We start from the raw sequence: 17157 nt of genomic DNA on the forward strand, positions 1-17157 counted from the left end.
ACCAAAGAGGTCAAGACGTGCCACCTAGCGAGGCTAAGTCGCGGTGCAGGATGGGAAGCCAAAAAGACCTCCGCGATCCAGGGAGGAGTTTCTAGTCCTACCGGGAGATGGCCCTGGTCTAACAACAGTTGCTAGGGTGGGGAAGCAATCATTGGTCCCGGTTCTCTTTAAGCCTATTCATAGAATCCTAGAGCGTTAGAGTTTGAAGAGACCTCGGGGATCCTTCCTAGTCCAACTTTTCCATATGCTGATGAGGAGAGTGAAGCCCAGAGAGGAGCAGGAACCCAGGACTCCTAAACCCATTTATCAAAAAGCAAACTCCAGCCTAGAATATGCCAGTCCCCACCCTTAGCACGGAAAGGGATGTGTATTTGGTGGTGGTTGTTGGGGTGGGGGAGGGAGAAGCACAGGAAAAGGAGCGACTCTCGCTGGGCCAATGAAACAGATTCTTTAGAGACACACAGAGATTTCATGTCTCTCCTTTGCATTTATCATTATCTAACATACTACATCTTTTTTTTTCCCCTTCTCTTCCCCCAGTAAGCTCCTACTGGCAGGGCTTTTATCTTTTTTTTTTTTTTGGTCCAACTCTGTATTCTCGATGCCAGCCAGCACAGACCTTGGCACAAACAGGATCGCAATAAATATCTGTGGAATAAATGATGAATGGGGCTGAGATTTTGCTGCTCAAGAATATGCATTCTAAGATGGACTCCCGGTTAAGCGTGAGGACTTCGAGTCAGGTTCAAGTTTAAATTTTGTCCGCTTGCCACTTACTACCTCTGTGACCGTGACCGGTGACTTCACTTCCTTGAGACCCAGCGTCCGCCTATGTAAAGTAGGGGAAAGTACTTTTTTGGAAGTAATGTATTCAGGGATAAACGAAGTAATGGAACGTAAAATGGCTAGCATAATGTCTAGGACCTAGTAAATGATCAGAAAATGGGAGCAGTTACTTTTCAGATCTGGAAATGAGCCGTACGAACTGGGAGATCACAAGACTAGATTTCGGCCGTTTCCTTTGTGGTGGGAGGTGCTAGGGTGGGAGGGAGGGGAAAGGGTCATGAAATACCTTGTAAGGTGGAATTGGTTGGATGAGACCAAGTTTGGAACAGTGAACGAAGGGCACGGGGGACGGCAGATTTACGGTTCTAATGACGGCAGGAGAGGGGGCTCAAGGAGAGCTACAAGGCGAATGGGGCGGGACAGACTGTGGCTCAAGGCTTGGTTGGCTCTTACTGGCAGTGTGACTCCTCCTCTGGTCTCCGTAAAAGCCAGTGGTCTTTGGTCTTGAATTTTGGGCGGGGGAAAGCGGCAAGATCGCGGGGGTGTGTTTGGGGCGGGGCGTGACTGGGGCGGGGCGTTGACGCACGCGTGTGCCCTGGGGGCTGGACACCGCGCAGTAGCTGAGCCCAATGAGCTGGAGGTGGCCTGGCCTAGGGGCGGGACCCTGGGGGCGACGGAGATAGTGGGCGGGGTGGGACGCTGTGGCCCGCCCGAGGGCGGGTCCTGGGGAGCTGGCGGGGTGCTTTGGCCGAGGCCCGGAAGTGGACGGGGGCGGCTCGGGTTCCCACTATCTACCGGACATGGACGAGGCTGACCGACAGCTCCTTCGGCGATGCCGGGTGCAGCTCGTTGGCAAGCTGCAGGTGGCCGATCTCTGGGACGCTCTGCTGAACCGCGAGCTCTTTACGCCAGACATGATCGAGGACATCCAGGTGCGCCCCCGCCCCCTCCCAGCCTACGCCCCGCTTCTCTTCTCGTGCGCAGACTTCTCTCACAGTTGGGGACAGCGAGGCCGCGCGGAGAGGGTTACTGGAGCCACAAAGTAACTTAATGACCGAGCTCCCCAGTCTGTGCCAACTAGTACCCCCCACCTTTAGGGAACCATTGTTGTGGGAACCCGGTTTTTCCTCACGGTGGCGAGCCCCTTAAATTGCCCAGCCAAACCAAGCAGTCCCAGACAGAGGCTTGCAAAGCGATTCGGCACCTTGCACCATCAGCGGGCCCTGTGAGCTGCTGCAGCTCTGTGCCTTTGCCAGCAACGAGGTATGTTTGCTTTTAGCCCCTCTAGCATGAAGGTCCACAGCACCCACTTGGGTGGCAGACTGCCTGGCACCCTGTCCTTGGGCAATCCACACCCTCTTTGAGCCAGTTTCCTGGGCTGTGAAATGGGGGCAACAGTCATATTGTCCTCAGGGCTGAGATACAGGATACGAAACAGTAGTGTCAGACTCAGAGTAAGGGCTCCTGAGTGGTAGTTGGCTGTGCCCTGCTCCTTGGCCAGCCCCTCATGTATTACGCTTATGTTGTGTAAGGGTTTTTGGAGATGAACTGCCTTATGCAGGTAATGGAGGGAAGAACAGAGTTAAACATTCGCAATTCTCTTTAAAAGCACTTTCGTGTCTTGGTCTTATTTGACCCTTGCCACAGGCCTGTGAGGTAAGATGGGTACAGGAGGGATGTGCAGTGGGCGTGCATGGCTTCTCGGAGGCCCCTGGCCAGCGCCCTGTTGGGTGGCTTGCAGGCCGAGTGTCCAGTTTCTGCCTCACCCAGAAGCTGGGCCTGACCCAGCGGGAAGTCTTTAATAGAACGAGTGTCATTTGGAAAATTACCAATGAATAACAGTTAAAAGAAGTCTTAGGAGCACCTGCTGTGTGGCCCGTACTGAGGAATGGAGATGGTTTGAGGCCACATCCTTGCTTTTAGGTGCATTCACAGGGGTCACCAACTGGAATGCCCGTGGAGGCCCCGTGCGTGGGCACTACAGTGGGCAGCCTCTGTCCTGCCCTCCGGCTGGGTGTGGTAGAGCCAGAATGCTGGTCTGGTACTGCCAGATATTTCATGTTGTTAAAGAGAATCTGGGAATCTTGGTTTTGATGTCTAATTACCTGATTTTAAGTGTTCGCACAAGCTCAGACTTTTTAAAGAATGCAGCGTGAACAGTGGGTGCCATTTCCCTGCACCTGGGCTGGCTGGGGCCACGTGGGTGTGGGCCCTCATCCTGGCTTTGTGATATGTTAGCAAGTTGCAGCACCTTTTGGTGACTTACTTTCCCTCTTCTGTAAAGTGGGGGTAATTGTAATTTAAGGTTGTTGAGGGGGCCTAAGGGAAAGATGCACTTAACAAGTGCCTATCTTATTGTGAGTGTTCAGTAAGTCTTGAGGGAAATTACAGTATCACCCTCTACTTGCAGAAGTAAGCAAATTTTGTTACTAAAAATTATCTTTACTGTGACACCGTGTCTCTGCTGTTCAGTATAGCAGCCATTAGCCACATGTCCCTATGTAACTGTAAATCCGAAGCAATTAAAATTAAGCAAAATAAAAAATTCAGTTTTCTAGTCGTAGGACCCAAGTGCACAGTAGCCGCGAGTGGCTGATAGTGGCCATATTGGACAGGTCACATAAAGGACATTTCCATTGTCTTGGAAAGTTCTCTTGGATGGGGCTGCTGTAGAACATTTGAGGACAGGGTGGCATCTTATTCCACCCTGAGGAACTTTCATAGTGCTGGGTCTCGAAGGACAACCAGCAAGCAGATGACCAGTATCTTCTTCTCGCTCCCACCAAGCTCCTTATCCCAGTGCCTGGCCTCACTGTCCCCACACCTGCCAACCTTGACCATTTCTCCATCTGCACAGTCCACCCAATCAATGGCCAGGTTCTGCTGATTCTCCTTATTTCTCTGGTCTGCCCGCTGACTCCTCTGTCTTCCAGCTGCACTGTCTTTGCCACCAACTGACCTGGCTGTGGCCCACTCCCTTCGTGGTCTGCCCACCCCCCAGGATGATTTTTCTAAATGGCAGATCTGACTGTGCCACCCTCTTCTTCAAACTTCAGTGGCCTCTCACAGCTTTCTTGGCATGACCACACGAATGCCTCTCTCCTCGCTACTATTTCCCACCCCGACTCACATTTCCCATTTCTCTAAATTCACTGTTCACTTCTTCTTTTTTAAAATACAACACACCTTTATTCTCTTACATTTCTGGAGGTCACAAGTTGAAAGTGAGTCCTAAGGGGTTAAAATCATGGTGTCAGCAGGGCTACTTCCTTCTGGAGGCTCAGGGGAGAATCCATTCCTTACCTGTTGCAGCTTCTAGAGGCTGCCAGCACTCCTTGGCCTGTGGCCACATCACTGCAGCCTCTGCGTTCATCTTCACGTTTTGCTGTTCACGTCTTAATCTTCCCTCGTGCCTCAGCTAAGACCCTGCTGGAAGCCTCCTTTACTGCCCAGGACAGAGTTGTGTGCCCCTGGTCCCGTGTTCTTTTCCTGTGGCACATCTGTCCTTGCCGTGTCATTGGTGATTTGTCTGCTTCCACTCCCCACGTGATGTTTGCTGCTTAAGGACTGAGATTGTTTGCTGCTGTATGTTTAGCACTTTTGCACATAGTAGACGCTTCCAAAATACTGAATGGATAGATAAGTAAAGGCAGGACCAATTTTCGCTCACTTGCTGATTGTTTAGATTTATACTATCGGGGACATAGGGGACAAGATGAGAGTCACAGGAAAGTGTGTAAGTAACGGTGTCATGTCCTTCTTTCTAAACAGAGGGCAGGCTCCGGGTCTCGGCGCGATCAGGCCAGGCAGCTGATCACAGATCTGGAGACTCGAGGGAGTCAGGCCCTTCCTTTGTTCATCTCCTGCTTAGAGGACACAGGCCAGCACGGCCTGGCTTCCTTGCTGCAAACAAGTAGCCAAGCAGCAGAGCGGGATCCCGAGGCTGTCAGACCCCGGGACCTCTTGCCTGCGGTGGTCGGACCGGTGGGCCTCAGACCAGAGGAGCTGAGAGTGGTGAAGCAGGACCCCCTGAAGCCGACCCCAGGCAAACTCACTCCGGTAGTGCTGGGGCCGGGAGAGCTCTGTCCCACCAAGCTCAGACCAGAGGTGCTCAGACCAGACGTGCCCAGGCCAGTGGATGTTCCTTCTGGAGGGTTCGGTGACGGCCGTGAGTACTGAGGGAGTGTCTGGGGGGTGGGTGTGCCTATCGGTACAGCCTGGCCGGCTGAAACTCAGAATCTGCTTTTGGTGTTGTCTTTCTGAGAGCTCATGTGGCGTATGGGTGGGCTTCTGGTAGCCCTTCAGAAGATTTAATTTTGGCAGCCCCTCCTCTGAAAAGCATGTATTCTTTTCTGAATGGATAATTTCAAATGGCTTCTCTTCTGCCTCAGAGATACTTTCTTCTGTTTGGTCAAGTCTGATGTTGACGTTGTCTGTTGCTTTTTTTTTTTCATTTCATTCATTGTTTTCTTCAGTTCCAGATTTTGTTTGTTTTCTCTTTTATGATTTCTAGCTGTTAAACTTCTCATCTTGTTTATGTGTCGTTTTTCTGATTTTGTTGAATTGTCTTTCTGTGTTTCCTTGTAGCTAACTGAGCTTCCTTTAAACAACGATTATGAATTCTTCACTGGGCAAATCTCAGAGTTTCATTTCTCTGGGGTCGGTTAGTGAAAAATTACTTTGCTCCTTTAGTGGTGTCACGTTTTCCTGATTTTTCATGTTCCTTGAAGTCTTGTGTTGCTGTCTTTGTGTTTGAAGAAATACGGCTTCCTCCAGTCTTTACCAGCTGGCTTCTTTAATGAATCCCACCTTGGAATTTTTTTTTTTTTTTTTGCATTAGCAGCTTGCTGGAACTTCTCCAGCGGACTCTGAACTTCCGCTAAGGCACCCTTGTCTGTGGGTGAATGTCAATCTTGGTGTTCTTTGCGGGGGAGGGTGGTAGGAAATTCTTATTCTGCATTTGGATAACGCTGCCCTCTCACTTTGGGGGTCGTTGCAAATTTGATAAAGGAATAAATGCCTCAGTGGTGGGTAGTAGTTCTCTTTTGGGGGTGCAGTGGAATTTTGGAAGTGAGCAGTAGTTTCAGAATTAAGTCTGTGGACCAACACAAGCCTTCAGGCTAGGGAAAACCTTTTTTTTTTTTTTTTAAGGATTTTATTTATTTATCTTTAGAGGGGAAGGGAAGGAGAGAGGGAGAGAAATATCAATGTATGGTTGCCTCTCTCATGGGTCCCCTGCTGGGAACCGGCCTGCAACCCAGGCATGTGCCCTAACTGGGAATTGAACCGCGATACTCTGGTTCGCAGGCCCGCGCTCAATCCACTGAGCTACACCAGCCAGGGCTGGGAAAACCATTTTTTAAAAAACGTGGGATGGGGATGCTTTTCTGGCATGACTTTTAAGTTGGTGAGACAATAGTTCCCAACAAGAGGTCCAGGTGTGCTGTCAGCAATGAGTGTCACCATCATGGGGTCATGAGTTTAGGCCCCAGTGTGTCTCGGAGGTAGCCACTGTGCTCTCTTCGCTTAAAAAGAAAAATTGTCCCCAACCTCATAGATTGGTGGCTCGTCGACTTTTAGCTAACGGAAATGAAAACTCTTGACATTGAAGGAATAAATGACCGTTTTACTCATTTATTCATTCTACAAATACTTGCTGAGGACCTACTGTGTGCTGGGTCTCTGGGGTCCACAGAGTGAGGGCATCTACTCTCCCGGAGCTTCCGTTACGCTCTTCTGTTCTAGAATGGTGCATACACGGAATCCCGCCATAGGTACTGGACGGCTTTTTTAACTCGGCATACTGTTTTCGAGATCATCCATGATGTTGCGTGTGTCGGCAGCTCGTTCCCGTGCAGGCTGTGTGGTGCTCCTTTGTCCGGCGGCATCACGGTTCATTCATCTGTCGACCTGTTGATGGGCGTTTGCATCGTTTCTGGTTTTAGGCGTTATGGGTGGCTCTTCAGTGACACTGGTGGCCAAGTCTTTGTGTGTCCATTGCATTCATTTCCCTTGGGTGTTCGTCCACCTTGGAATGGAGTTGCTGATTGGAGGGCAGGTGGGCATTTAATTATTAGAAGCTTCTCAATAGTTCTCCAAGGTGGCTGTGCTGCGTGACTCTCTCCCACCAGCGGTGTGTGAGGGCCACCAGGTTTCCACTCCTACGTGTCTGTGGGAGCTGTCCTCACGGGGTCCCTTGCCCCTCTGCTGTTGGACTCTGCCATTCACGTTTTCCCTCTTTGTCTCTCTCCCTACCCCCAGGTGCCCAGGAGAGATCAAGGGGAAACGCTGATTTGGTGAGCCTTTGTAGGATTTGGGGCCCGTTGCGTTGGCTTTGGGTATCTTCTGCTCCTCATTCCCCAGGCCTCTCCTGCAGCCATGTCGGGAAGCCAGGGAAGCCAGCACAGCTGGAGAGAGGCTCCTGGTCCCGGGCCCCCTCTGGCTCCCTGACTCGGGCACAGCTCCTTCTGGAGCAGATTGTCCAGCCCTGCTCTCTCCTACCCTGTGAAGTCAGGGGTGACACCTAATGAGGCGTGGGCATCAGAATCGGCTGTGGCCTCACCGCCCCCTGGTCCCAGTCTGAGTCACTGGCTCTCATTCACAGCATTGGCTGTGTGTCTCCTGTGTGCCAGCCCCGGCCTCTGTGCTGGGACACCTGGGGACAGCCCACTTAAGTTTCTCGCCTTTGTGAAGCCATCGAGGCTAGTTCTAGAAAGGAACATACACATCTTCAGTATAAATAGTGTAAATACATCATAAACAAAAAGAACAGGCTGCTGCCAGGGACGATTACAAGGGACACGTTGAGCCTGGGGGGGACGTGGTGTCAGTGCTCCGAGGGTGGGCCTGGGCATGGGTCTGCCCAGAGTCGCCCACACGATTCTCAGGAGCTCCCCTGGACTGGGCGGCCGCTAAGGTCCTTTAGGGGTGAACGTTAGTGGGTGTTGGATCTCTAAGCCAGCAGCTCCCACCCCTGGGTGCTGGGTGGGAGCTGGTCTGCCTTCCCGAGCTTGACCCTCTGCGCGTCACACAGCCGGTGCTCACGGCAGTCTGGCTGCAGGCTGCTGGCCTGTGCCCTGCAGCCCTGGGTGTGGACTCCGCCCTTCCTTCAGAGGGAGGGCAGACCCCATTTCTGTGTCGTCGCTCCAGACTGTCAGCCATGCGAGGGAAAGCCAGGGGGTGGCCTGCACTTCACCTTGGTCCCTGTGCTTGGGCAGGCCTACGTCCTGGATGCAGACCCCTGTGGCCACTGCCTCATCCTCAACAACGTGAACTTCTCCCTGAAGTCGGGGCTCAGCACCCGCTCCGGCTCCAATGTTGACTGCAAGAAGTTGCGGAGACGCTTCCACTTGCTGCACTTCGAGGTGGAGGTGAAGTGTGACCTGACTGCCAAGGTACGGTCACTGTCTGAGCAGAGAGACAGGGACCCTGAAAGCAGCTGACTCCCCAGGACTAGCCCGTGGGTCTGTGGGACCATGAGAGGTGGTGTTTCTCCGTAGTTACGAGTTTAAGCTTCAGACTCAGGGAGCCCTGGGTGGAGGTCTGGCTCCCCTGGTACCTGCGGGGTGACCCCTGAGCCTCCGTTTCATTGTCTGGACAGCAAGGACAGGACTCACTCCCAGGGTCGCTGTGAGGGTTCAGTGCCCGAGCACAGCAGCTTTTCCCCGAGAATTGTGGCTGTTGTGACCGTCACTACTTCAATACTGGCACTGGGAGCAGGGGCGCTGCTCCACCCCGGTGCACAGGTAGGCCCAGGATGGGGACCTGATCCGTCTATTCTGGCTCACTGCACCCTTCTCTTTGCAGCAAATGGTCCAGGCTTTGGTGGCGCTGTCACGGCGGGACCACGGTGCCCTGGACTGCTGCGTGGTGGTCATCCTCTCTCATGGCTGTCAGGTGGGAGGCCTCAGTTCCCCGAGCAGGCACCTGGGAAAGGCTGTCTGACAACCCTGTTCCCTCCTGTGCCCAGGACACCCATAGCTTTGTGGGAAGAGCCAGGGGGCCCTGTCCACCCCCCACTGTTTTCTTGGGAGCCATCCGGCCCTCTGAGGAGTTGGATTCTCCACTTGGGTGGGGTGGTGTCCCTGGGGGAAGGCACCTGGGAGAGGCAGGGAGGAGGCAGGCTCCGCTCACAAAGCACCTCCCCTGGATTTTGTTCAGAGCCGGCGCAGCGGGTAAGAGCTCCCAGCTTCTGCCGCCCCGGTCCTGCTGGGCACGGTTCTGGGCCCTTTGCTGCTGGCTGGGAGTCTAGGACACTGGACTCTGGGCTTGGCCAGTAATGTGCTACGTCATTGTGCCCAAGGCTGTACCCCTTCCTGAGCCCCAGTTTCCTTATCTTTTAAGTTGAGGGTTGGGAAGGTCAGAGGTTACAAGCTGGGGGTCTGTAGTTCCCTGGAGGGGGGGAACTATAGTGTTTTCAAATCTGGTAGCTTTCACACCCAAATAGGATTTCTAGCATTTCTTGAAAAACCACAAAGGTCTAGCCTTACCGGGCCAGCCTCCTTCCAAAGCACGCTGTGTGGCCAGTAGCTGGGCAGGGGCTGCCCTTGGGTGGTTTCCTTCATGGAGTGGCCCCTGGAGCAGCATCACCTGGCAGCGGGTGACATGCGGACTCCTGGCCCCTCCCCCCTCCGCCCCCGCCCTCATTCAGAACCTGCACTCTAGCTGGTCCCCGTGCACATAAGGTTTGGGAAGAATTGCTCCGGAGCGGCGGTTCTCAACGTTCAGCTGCATCAGAGGCACCTGAAGGACCCCATCGCCCTTCTCCTCTCTCAGGGTTTCTGACTTAGAAGGTCTGGGTGGGGCCCAGGAATTTGGGTGTCTTTTAAGTCCCCAGTGATACTAATGCTGCTGGCCTGGGGGCCACACTTAGAGATTTAGAAGGAGCTGGTCGACACTTTCCAGTTAGGCTCTCAGCCCCTATAGGCACGTGGGTTTATACCCTGGGAACGGCAGCTGACCAGGGCCCATCCAGAACCAACCTGCTCTGTCTAAAGCAGCCTTGGGCCCCAGGCTGTGACCTTCTAACTGCTTGCCCCCCAGTTCCCCCCTTGTCCCCCAGAGCCTCTGAGTGGTTTGTTGGATTCCTACCCGACTTCTTGGTTTCGTGACCAGGATTCTCGGTCTTCTAGGCCAGCCACCTCCAGTTCCCTGGGGCCGTTTATGGTGTAGATGGCAGTCCTGTGTCCATCGAGAAAATCGTGAACATCTTCAATGGAGCCGGCTGCCCCAGCTTGAGAGGGAAGCCCAAGCTCTTTTTCATCCAGGCCTGTGGTGGAGGTAAGCCAGGCCTCAGTCCCTGCACAAGAACCTAGTGGGGAAGGAGCCACTGCCCCCCCTTCCTTCCCACTGGGCCCCTCGAGGTGTCCCAGGGCCTCCCAGGCAGTCACGGGGCCCCAGACATGGTGGCCGCTGTCTGAATGGTGGCACCGGCATTGGCTGGAGTGGCCTCAGCTTTGTCCATCCTTCAGAGGCGGGAGTGTTGGTCTCACAATGCAGTGGAATCAGAGGCTCACGCAACTTTCGCGATTTCAACTCTTGAGACTTAACAAAAAGAAACCAAGTGGAGGAGAAAAGAAAAACTTCACTTTCCTGACCTCCGTCAACTAGACCTCCTTTCCGCTCCCCCAGAGAAAGGAGGGCCAGCTTTCCGTGAACATCACAGTTAGCCCGTCTCCCAGCCCTGTGTGCACCCCAGTGTCCCTTCTCAGTGGCACGGAGCAACTCTGCCGTGTCTCTGGACTCCTTAGTGGCCTTCGAGGCCCTTGGGCATCCGGCCCCCGGCCATGTTGCTTCCCCACGGCGGGCAGGCTGCACCTGCCCCGGCTCGGCTCAACCTTCCCAGGGCGTCACAGGCTCCGGCTTGCTCCTCGGCCTTTCCACGTGCCATCCTCTGCCTTGTCTCCTGGCCACTCTTAACCACCCCTCCTGGTTACCATTTACTGTCACCGCCCCCGGAAAGTCTTCCCCAAACACTGGCTTCCTTGAACAGTCAGGGCTCGCTGGCCCTCGTGCTCCCGCGGCGCCTGTTCCTTCCTGTCACAGCACTGTCTCCTGGTGTTGAGACAGCCTCAGCCCCTGGTCAGCTCCCCAAGGGCAGGGCCAGGCCGGTCTGCCCTGCAGCTGGGCCTGGTCCGGCACAAAGCTCACGGTTTGGTTGCATCTTATGTGGATTGTATTATTTGAATTTGAATTGGAAATTGAACCATATAAAAATGTCTGTGAGTAAAATTTGAAATAATGTAGACTCCCACCATTAAAAATCTGACCAAAACAACTCACTGGGAAGAGCAGGATTCCAACGCTGGAAGGCAGCTGTCTTTGGGGTTCTGGTCCCTGCTTAGCGCCCAGCAGGCTGTGACCACAAGGTGTGACCTTGTGGTTAACGCTGTTGCCACATGGGGGCAGCCTGTCAGCTGAGAATAGAAACAGAGAAACGTGGGAGACCTGTCAGTGTCTGGCGGGTGTCCTGTTTATCTGCATCGGAAAGTCTGTCCTGGGTTTTGGTGACTCTTACGTTGCTGTTTTACAATCTGAATCTTACGTTCACTGTTGTTACAATCTGAAACAATTTTAAAATCCTCTAACACCCTGCATTAAGAGGCAGTGTGGGCACCTGGGTGGAAAAGATGCGTCACTTTGGGGACGGTCACTTTGGTGTGAATGGCAGTCAGTGTCATGATAGAAGGCAGCAGACAGCTGGTGATGCGCTTGGCCAAAGCCGTGTGGCCTCCGTTGGGCCGAGATGTTGATTTTGGGTGCCCCCCTTCCGGATTTTAGATCTCATGCTGGGAGGCAGCAGGAAGCTGGATATGCCCAATGGTTATGCACAGAGGGAATGGCATCTCTTCCTGCTGTGTGTTTACGCTTGTGGGGAAGTCAGTCCTGCTTCCCAGGGGGTTTTGAATTAGTGAGGCTCTTGAAGAACGGAGCTGGGCATAAAGTGCGTAACCTTGGAGCTAGGCCTTCACATCGGGTTTGCAGATTGAGGATGACACATGAATGGACACAGACTGGTGTCCCCTGCCTGACCCACTCTTTTTCCCCTCATAGTCCCCTCTCGGATCCCATTGTGTCTGCCCCGCTTTTCAGGGGCAGTCTCTCTGCCCTCCCATCCCCTTAGGCCAGTCTTAAGTCATTCCACCAAAGTGCCTCCTCCCCCCTGCACCGGCTGCCCAGGGGGACCCAGCAGCCCTCCCACGCTCACATCTCAGGTCCCCTCTGCTGTCCCACTGAAGTCATTCCTAGACGCCTAAGGCAGATTCCAGAATCTCAACCAAGACAATGAGCAGGAGCGGTGACCTGAGTCACTGTAGTCCAGCTTTCACAGGTCTTAGAAGCCGCCTTTGCAGGCTTGGGGCCTCTGTGGCATACAGCAGGGGAGGGGGTGAGAGGCAGGAAGGTACAAGGCCCTGCCCATGGGCTGTGGGGATGCAGACAAATCACCAAGTTTCTGAGCTTTAGGGGGAGGGGGTGAGAGGTCAGCAAATGTCAGAGTTGTTATCATGGGGTGTCAGAACTGCCTCTGTCTCATCTTTGTCTCCTCCAGACGGGACCCCACCTTCCCTGGGTGAGCTGGGCCCTCCCTCCCTCCTGCTATTTCCCACTGTAGATCCTGCCACACAGACTGTGGCTAGCCGGCCTGCTCGGCAGGTGCCATTCTCCCACCCCGCATCAGAGGCTGGGTCCCAGAACCCCTTGCCCAAGGAAACCCTGCACCCTCCACTGCTGCCCGTGTTCCTGAAGCTCTTTGCTGCGTTGCTTCTGGAGGAGCCTGGGGTCCCCTGCAGGGGGCTCAACTTCTGGAACTCGTCCCAGTGACCTCTCACAGTGCGGCCACTCTGATGACAGAGCTGTGCGTGGCCCGTCTCGCCTTGACCCCTCTGTTTTCCAGGCTGTCTGCCACTTTGGGGGAGTTTGGATTTTAAGACTGAAGAGATAGAAAAATATGACAAGTTAAAATCATCCAGAGTCCTGTGAGCCTGACCTTGGCCCACGGGCTCTGTCCACTTTTCTCATCTGACATAACCCCTTAAGCACGTCCCCACGCCTTCAGGGTCTTCATCGTCTCTAGTCCAGGTGGTCTTCTAATCCTCCGTTTCAGTGATGTGCTCTCACCCACTAAACCGTCCCTCTGGCGTTGGCCCTTCGGGTGAGACCCAGTTTTTGGCACTCATGGCCACCAGGGGCTTTCAATAGAGGGCTTCTGCCTCCACATGAATTGTTTCCTTAGGAAATGATGGGGTCAGAAGCTGCCAACATCTCCGTGGCTCCTATAGAACCAAGTAGAGGAAACGCAAGGGGGTGAGTTTGGGATGTACATGTGCACCCTCAGGTCCTGCGGAGGCGGCTGAGCCTAGAGCCTAAATCCCCCTGCTGCTGCTGCAGACAGGGCCAGGGATGGAGAGTGTTCTCCCCTCAGTCGTCCTAAAGGGGGCGCTGTGTGTATTGTGGACGGTTACCTCAACACTTCCTACCAAAATTTAAAAAAAGATGAGTTTTATATGATGTTTTTTTTTAAGATTTTATTTATTTTTAGAGAGAGGGTAAGGGAGGGAGAAAGAGAGGGAGAGAAACATCAGTGTGTGGCTGCCTCCCATGCGGCACCCCCTGGGGACCTGGGCACAACCCAGGTATGTGCTCTGACTGGGAATCAAACCAGCGACCCCCTTGGTCCACAGCCCATGCCCAATCCACTGAGCTGCACCAGCCAGGGCTATATGGTGTTTTTTTTTTTAATACAAGTCTTCGCAGTTGGGCGTTTTTAAGTTTGGGACGGGAGCACCGTTTTGTGTGCTCAGCTGTTGGTGGGCGCTTGGGCTGTCTCTGCCTTTTGCGTGTTGTGAATGACTGCTGCCAGCTTTTGTCTGGACACCTCTTCTCAGTTCTTGTGGGTGTGCACCTTGGGGCTTTTTGTAGCTGTGTTTTAAATTTCTGCATCTTCTCACCCTCTGCCCCCCAAGTTTACTTAATGAATAAACTTTTGTTGTAGAAAAAAAGTAAAGCTTCTGTTTCGGTTTCCTGCTGCCCGTTCACCCAGCACCGGAACCTGCTCCAGAGGGAGTCGGGTGGCCTGGGGCGGGGGCAGGCTGCACGGAGTGGGAGCTCCGCTCTGGGTTCAGTGACGAGTCCTGTCTGTTTTTGCTTCTTGCAGATCAGAGAGACCGGGGGTTTGAGGTGGTCTCCGCTGCCCCTGAGGACAGGGCCCTTGGCGGTAACGCGGAGCCAGACGCTGCCCCGTTCCTGGACAAGCCAGGCACCTGTGACCAGCCAGATGCTGTGTCTAGTTTGCCCACGCCGAGTGACATCTTTGTGTCTTACTCTACCTTCCCAGGTGAGTGCATCAGCCAGTGGCCACCCCCACACCCTCCGCAGCCCCAATCTGTCTTAGAAGCAGTTGTGTTGTGAAAGAAAACACCTGGGCATGAGTCTTCATTCTGCCTCTTGCCACCTCTGTGTCCCTGAGTGAGTTACTTTACCTCTCTGAGCCCCTCTGAGCCTCACTGAGCAAGGCAGGTGAGGTGCCTAGGATACTAAATTTAAGGAGAAATACATGCTTGGGCTTGTGTGCCTCACCCTCTTCTTGGCCTTGCCTCCGTTTTCTTATCTTTAAAATGGGAATAATAACATACCTCAGTTGTTGCCATGGGAATTAGCAAGGTACCTGGCACGTAGCAGGTGGGCCAGGTGTCAGTATCCTTCCTTTCTTGTCCCTGGTGGGAGTCCCTTGGCTTCTCTGAGGCTTGGTTTCCTCGTGGGAAAACTGGACGTCATGAGGTGGTGCTGAGGATGAAACGAGGTCGTGGCGGGGTGGCCCGCATAGGTGCAGGTCACTGCTGCTCCTGCTGGAGTTGTGAATGCGGCAGAGACTGGGGGAGGCCTGTGTGGGGCGGCAGCGGCTCCCAGCCAAGCCCGGCCTTTCTCCTTTCGCAGGGTTTGTCTCCTGGAGGGACCGCGACAGTGGCTCTTGGTACGTGGAGACCCTGGATGGCGTTTTTGAGCAGTGGGCTCACTCTGAAGACCTGCAGAGCCTCCTGCTCAGGGTGAGCCCCGCCTTCTGGGAAGGAAAGGGGCGGCTGCTGGGAGGGGCAGGGAGGTGGGGCCGGGGCGGGGAGCAGGTAGACTGAAGGTAAAAGGTGGAGAAACCCCATCCATGTCTGCACCTTGGCTTGCCATGAGTCAGTGCTTTTGCTTCTCTAGTGCAAGATGTCACTGCCTGCGCTGACATTTGCCCCTTATTCCAAGGGCTGCCATCCTAGGCTTCTTTGAGGTCCCCAGGCTGACACCCTTCGCTCCGCTCCTCCCACTGACAGAGCCAGTCCTCAGCACCAGGGTTGGCTGGCTCGGTGGACAGAGCATAGCATTTCTGAAGGCAGGTCGTGGGGCTGTCCCTATGTCCCTGCACCCTTTGCCCCACTGCGTGGTCATCTACTCCCTCTCTCTCTCTCTCTCTCTCTCTCTCGATTTTTTTTAATCCTCATCTGAGGACATGCTTATTGATTTTAAAGAGAGGGGAAGGGAGGGAGGGAGGGAGAGACAGAGAGAAGCATCAATGTGAAAGAAACATCGATCGGTTGCTTCTTGTATAAACCCTGATGGGGAACTGAACCCACAACCTAGGCACATGCCGACTGGTAATTGAACCCGCAATCTAGGCATGTGTCTTAACCAGGAATTGAACCCGTGGCCTTTCAGATTACAGGACGATGCTCCAACCGAGCCACACTGGCCAGGACTGCTCCTGACCCTCAAGAGCCATGAGTCCTCTTTAGGATGTCCCCTTCTTGGGAGGCCCCCACTGGGGGAACGTGGCAGGACGGCCGAGAGGGCCCGGCCTCTCCAGTGCAACTCAGAGCAGTTGCTTCCCCCGAGGGTCACAGAGCACTCGTGGGCCCCATCTGCCCTGCTCAGGTATTTGTGTGCCATGAGAAGGGGCTGAGACCACTCCTTTCTCCTGAGGAGGCTCCGGCTCTGTGCTTTGCCAAGCAGAGTGGAGAAGGAAAGCCAAGTGCAGGGCCCCCAGGTGCCGAGGCCTGGGCAGGTGAGCCGCAGAGGCAGCCCCGGGTCCTGCGGGGTCAGGCGGGGGGTCCCCGGGCCGAGCAGCGAGCTCTGCTCCTGGGCCCCACTGCTTCTCCCAGCTTTTCTCCAAGCCCGGACTTGGTGAATGTTTGAATTTTGAAATTTTGGATTCTGAGTTTTCTAAACTTGTGGTTGAGTGCTTAGTTTTGAACCCCCCGGCCCCCAGGGAGGCTGCGGTTAGAGCCTGCAGTGCTGACTCAGGGGACGTTCCCCACCACTCCTCCCCGATTGCAGGCATCGAGGGGATTGTTACTCCGATGGAGAGAACTCACAGAACTCCGTGTGGTCGTGTTTTCACAGGTCGCTCATGCCGTGTCGGAGAAAGGGGTCTACAAACAGATCCCTGGTTGCATTAATTTCCTCCGGAAAAAACTCTTCTTTCGAACTTAAGGAAGCCATGGCCCCGACCCTGCCTTGCCCTTTACCCCCAGGCCTCCCTTCCCCCTCTCCCGGTGTCGGCTGAGACCTGCGCTCTCTTCACCCACGGCTGTCACGGGTGGAAGGACTTTGTAGCCCGTGGAGGGTCTGCTCCTCCCCACTGGCGGCAGACACTCTCAGCAGCGTCCAAACTGGGGACAAATGACTGACGACGGAGGAAGAGCAGAGAAGAATGCCATGGACAGTGTGGCTTTCCACCAGTGGCTGGTTGCCTGGCCAGGGACCGTGTCTGTGGTCCTGGTATTTGCTCCAGAGCAGGGCTTCTCCACCTCAGCACTGTTGACATTTGAGGCCCCATAATCCTTTGCTGGGGGTAGGGGTGTGTCCTGTGCATGTGGGATGTCCAGCAGCATCCTGGCCTCTACCCACGGGATGCCATTAGCATCTCCCTGAGTGGTGACAACCAAAAATGTCTTCAGACATTGCCAAGTGTCCCCCGGGGGCCCCCCATCTGAGAACCACTGAACTGGGGGAAGTTTTTACCTACAAACCAACCAGTATCTCTCTCAGATCAGCAAGTTTAGGACTTCTGGGGCCTGAACAGCTTTAATCTGTGAATCTTAAATAACATCTTAAAAATTACTCATTTTTCCTGTATACAGGATTTTTAAAAAATAAATCTTAGGTGAAATGGACTCTCTCTTACCTATTCCCCTCATCATGTTGCTTTAACTCTTTGTCATTCCTTCTGAAGGAGACTTTCGCTTTTTTAAAAACATTTCATTTGATCCCCATCCCGGAAGGTGAATGAGGTGGGAACCATATGCTCAGAGAGGTCAGGTGGCTTGTCCAGGGGAGCTCATCAGCCAGTGGAGAGACCTGCTCGGGGCCTGGTCTTCTGAGTGCAGCCTGGGC

The 17157-nt window shown here is 54.1% G+C and overlaps 1 protein-coding gene across 1 annotated transcript; it reads left to right on the forward strand.

Annotated features, from left to right (window-relative positions):
- The first annotated feature begins 1507 nt into the window (after window positions 1-1507).
- CASP9 (caspase 9) lies at window positions 1508-16947 on the forward strand. The gene is made up of 9 exons (XM_037146117.2): window positions 1508-1718; window positions 4558-4954; window positions 7048-7082; window positions 8004-8180; window positions 8593-8682; window positions 9918-10065; window positions 13940-14119; window positions 14719-14828; window positions 16165-16947. The coding sequence occupies exons 1-9, from the start codon at window positions 1587-1589 to the stop codon at window positions 16252-16254; spliced, it is 1359 nt and encodes a 452-aa protein (XP_037002012.2). The 5' UTR covers window positions 1508-1586; the 3' UTR covers window positions 16255-16947.
- The last annotated feature ends 210 nt before the right edge of the window (window positions 16948-17157 follow it).

The sequence above is a fragment of the Artibeus jamaicensis genome, unplaced genomic scaffold (genome assembly GCF_021234435.1).
Source record: "Artibeus jamaicensis isolate MK-2021 breed Jamaican fruit bat unplaced genomic scaffold, CSHL_Jam_final scaffold_847, whole genome shotgun sequence".
NCBI lineage: Eukaryota > Metazoa > Chordata > Mammalia > Chiroptera > Phyllostomidae > Artibeus > Artibeus jamaicensis.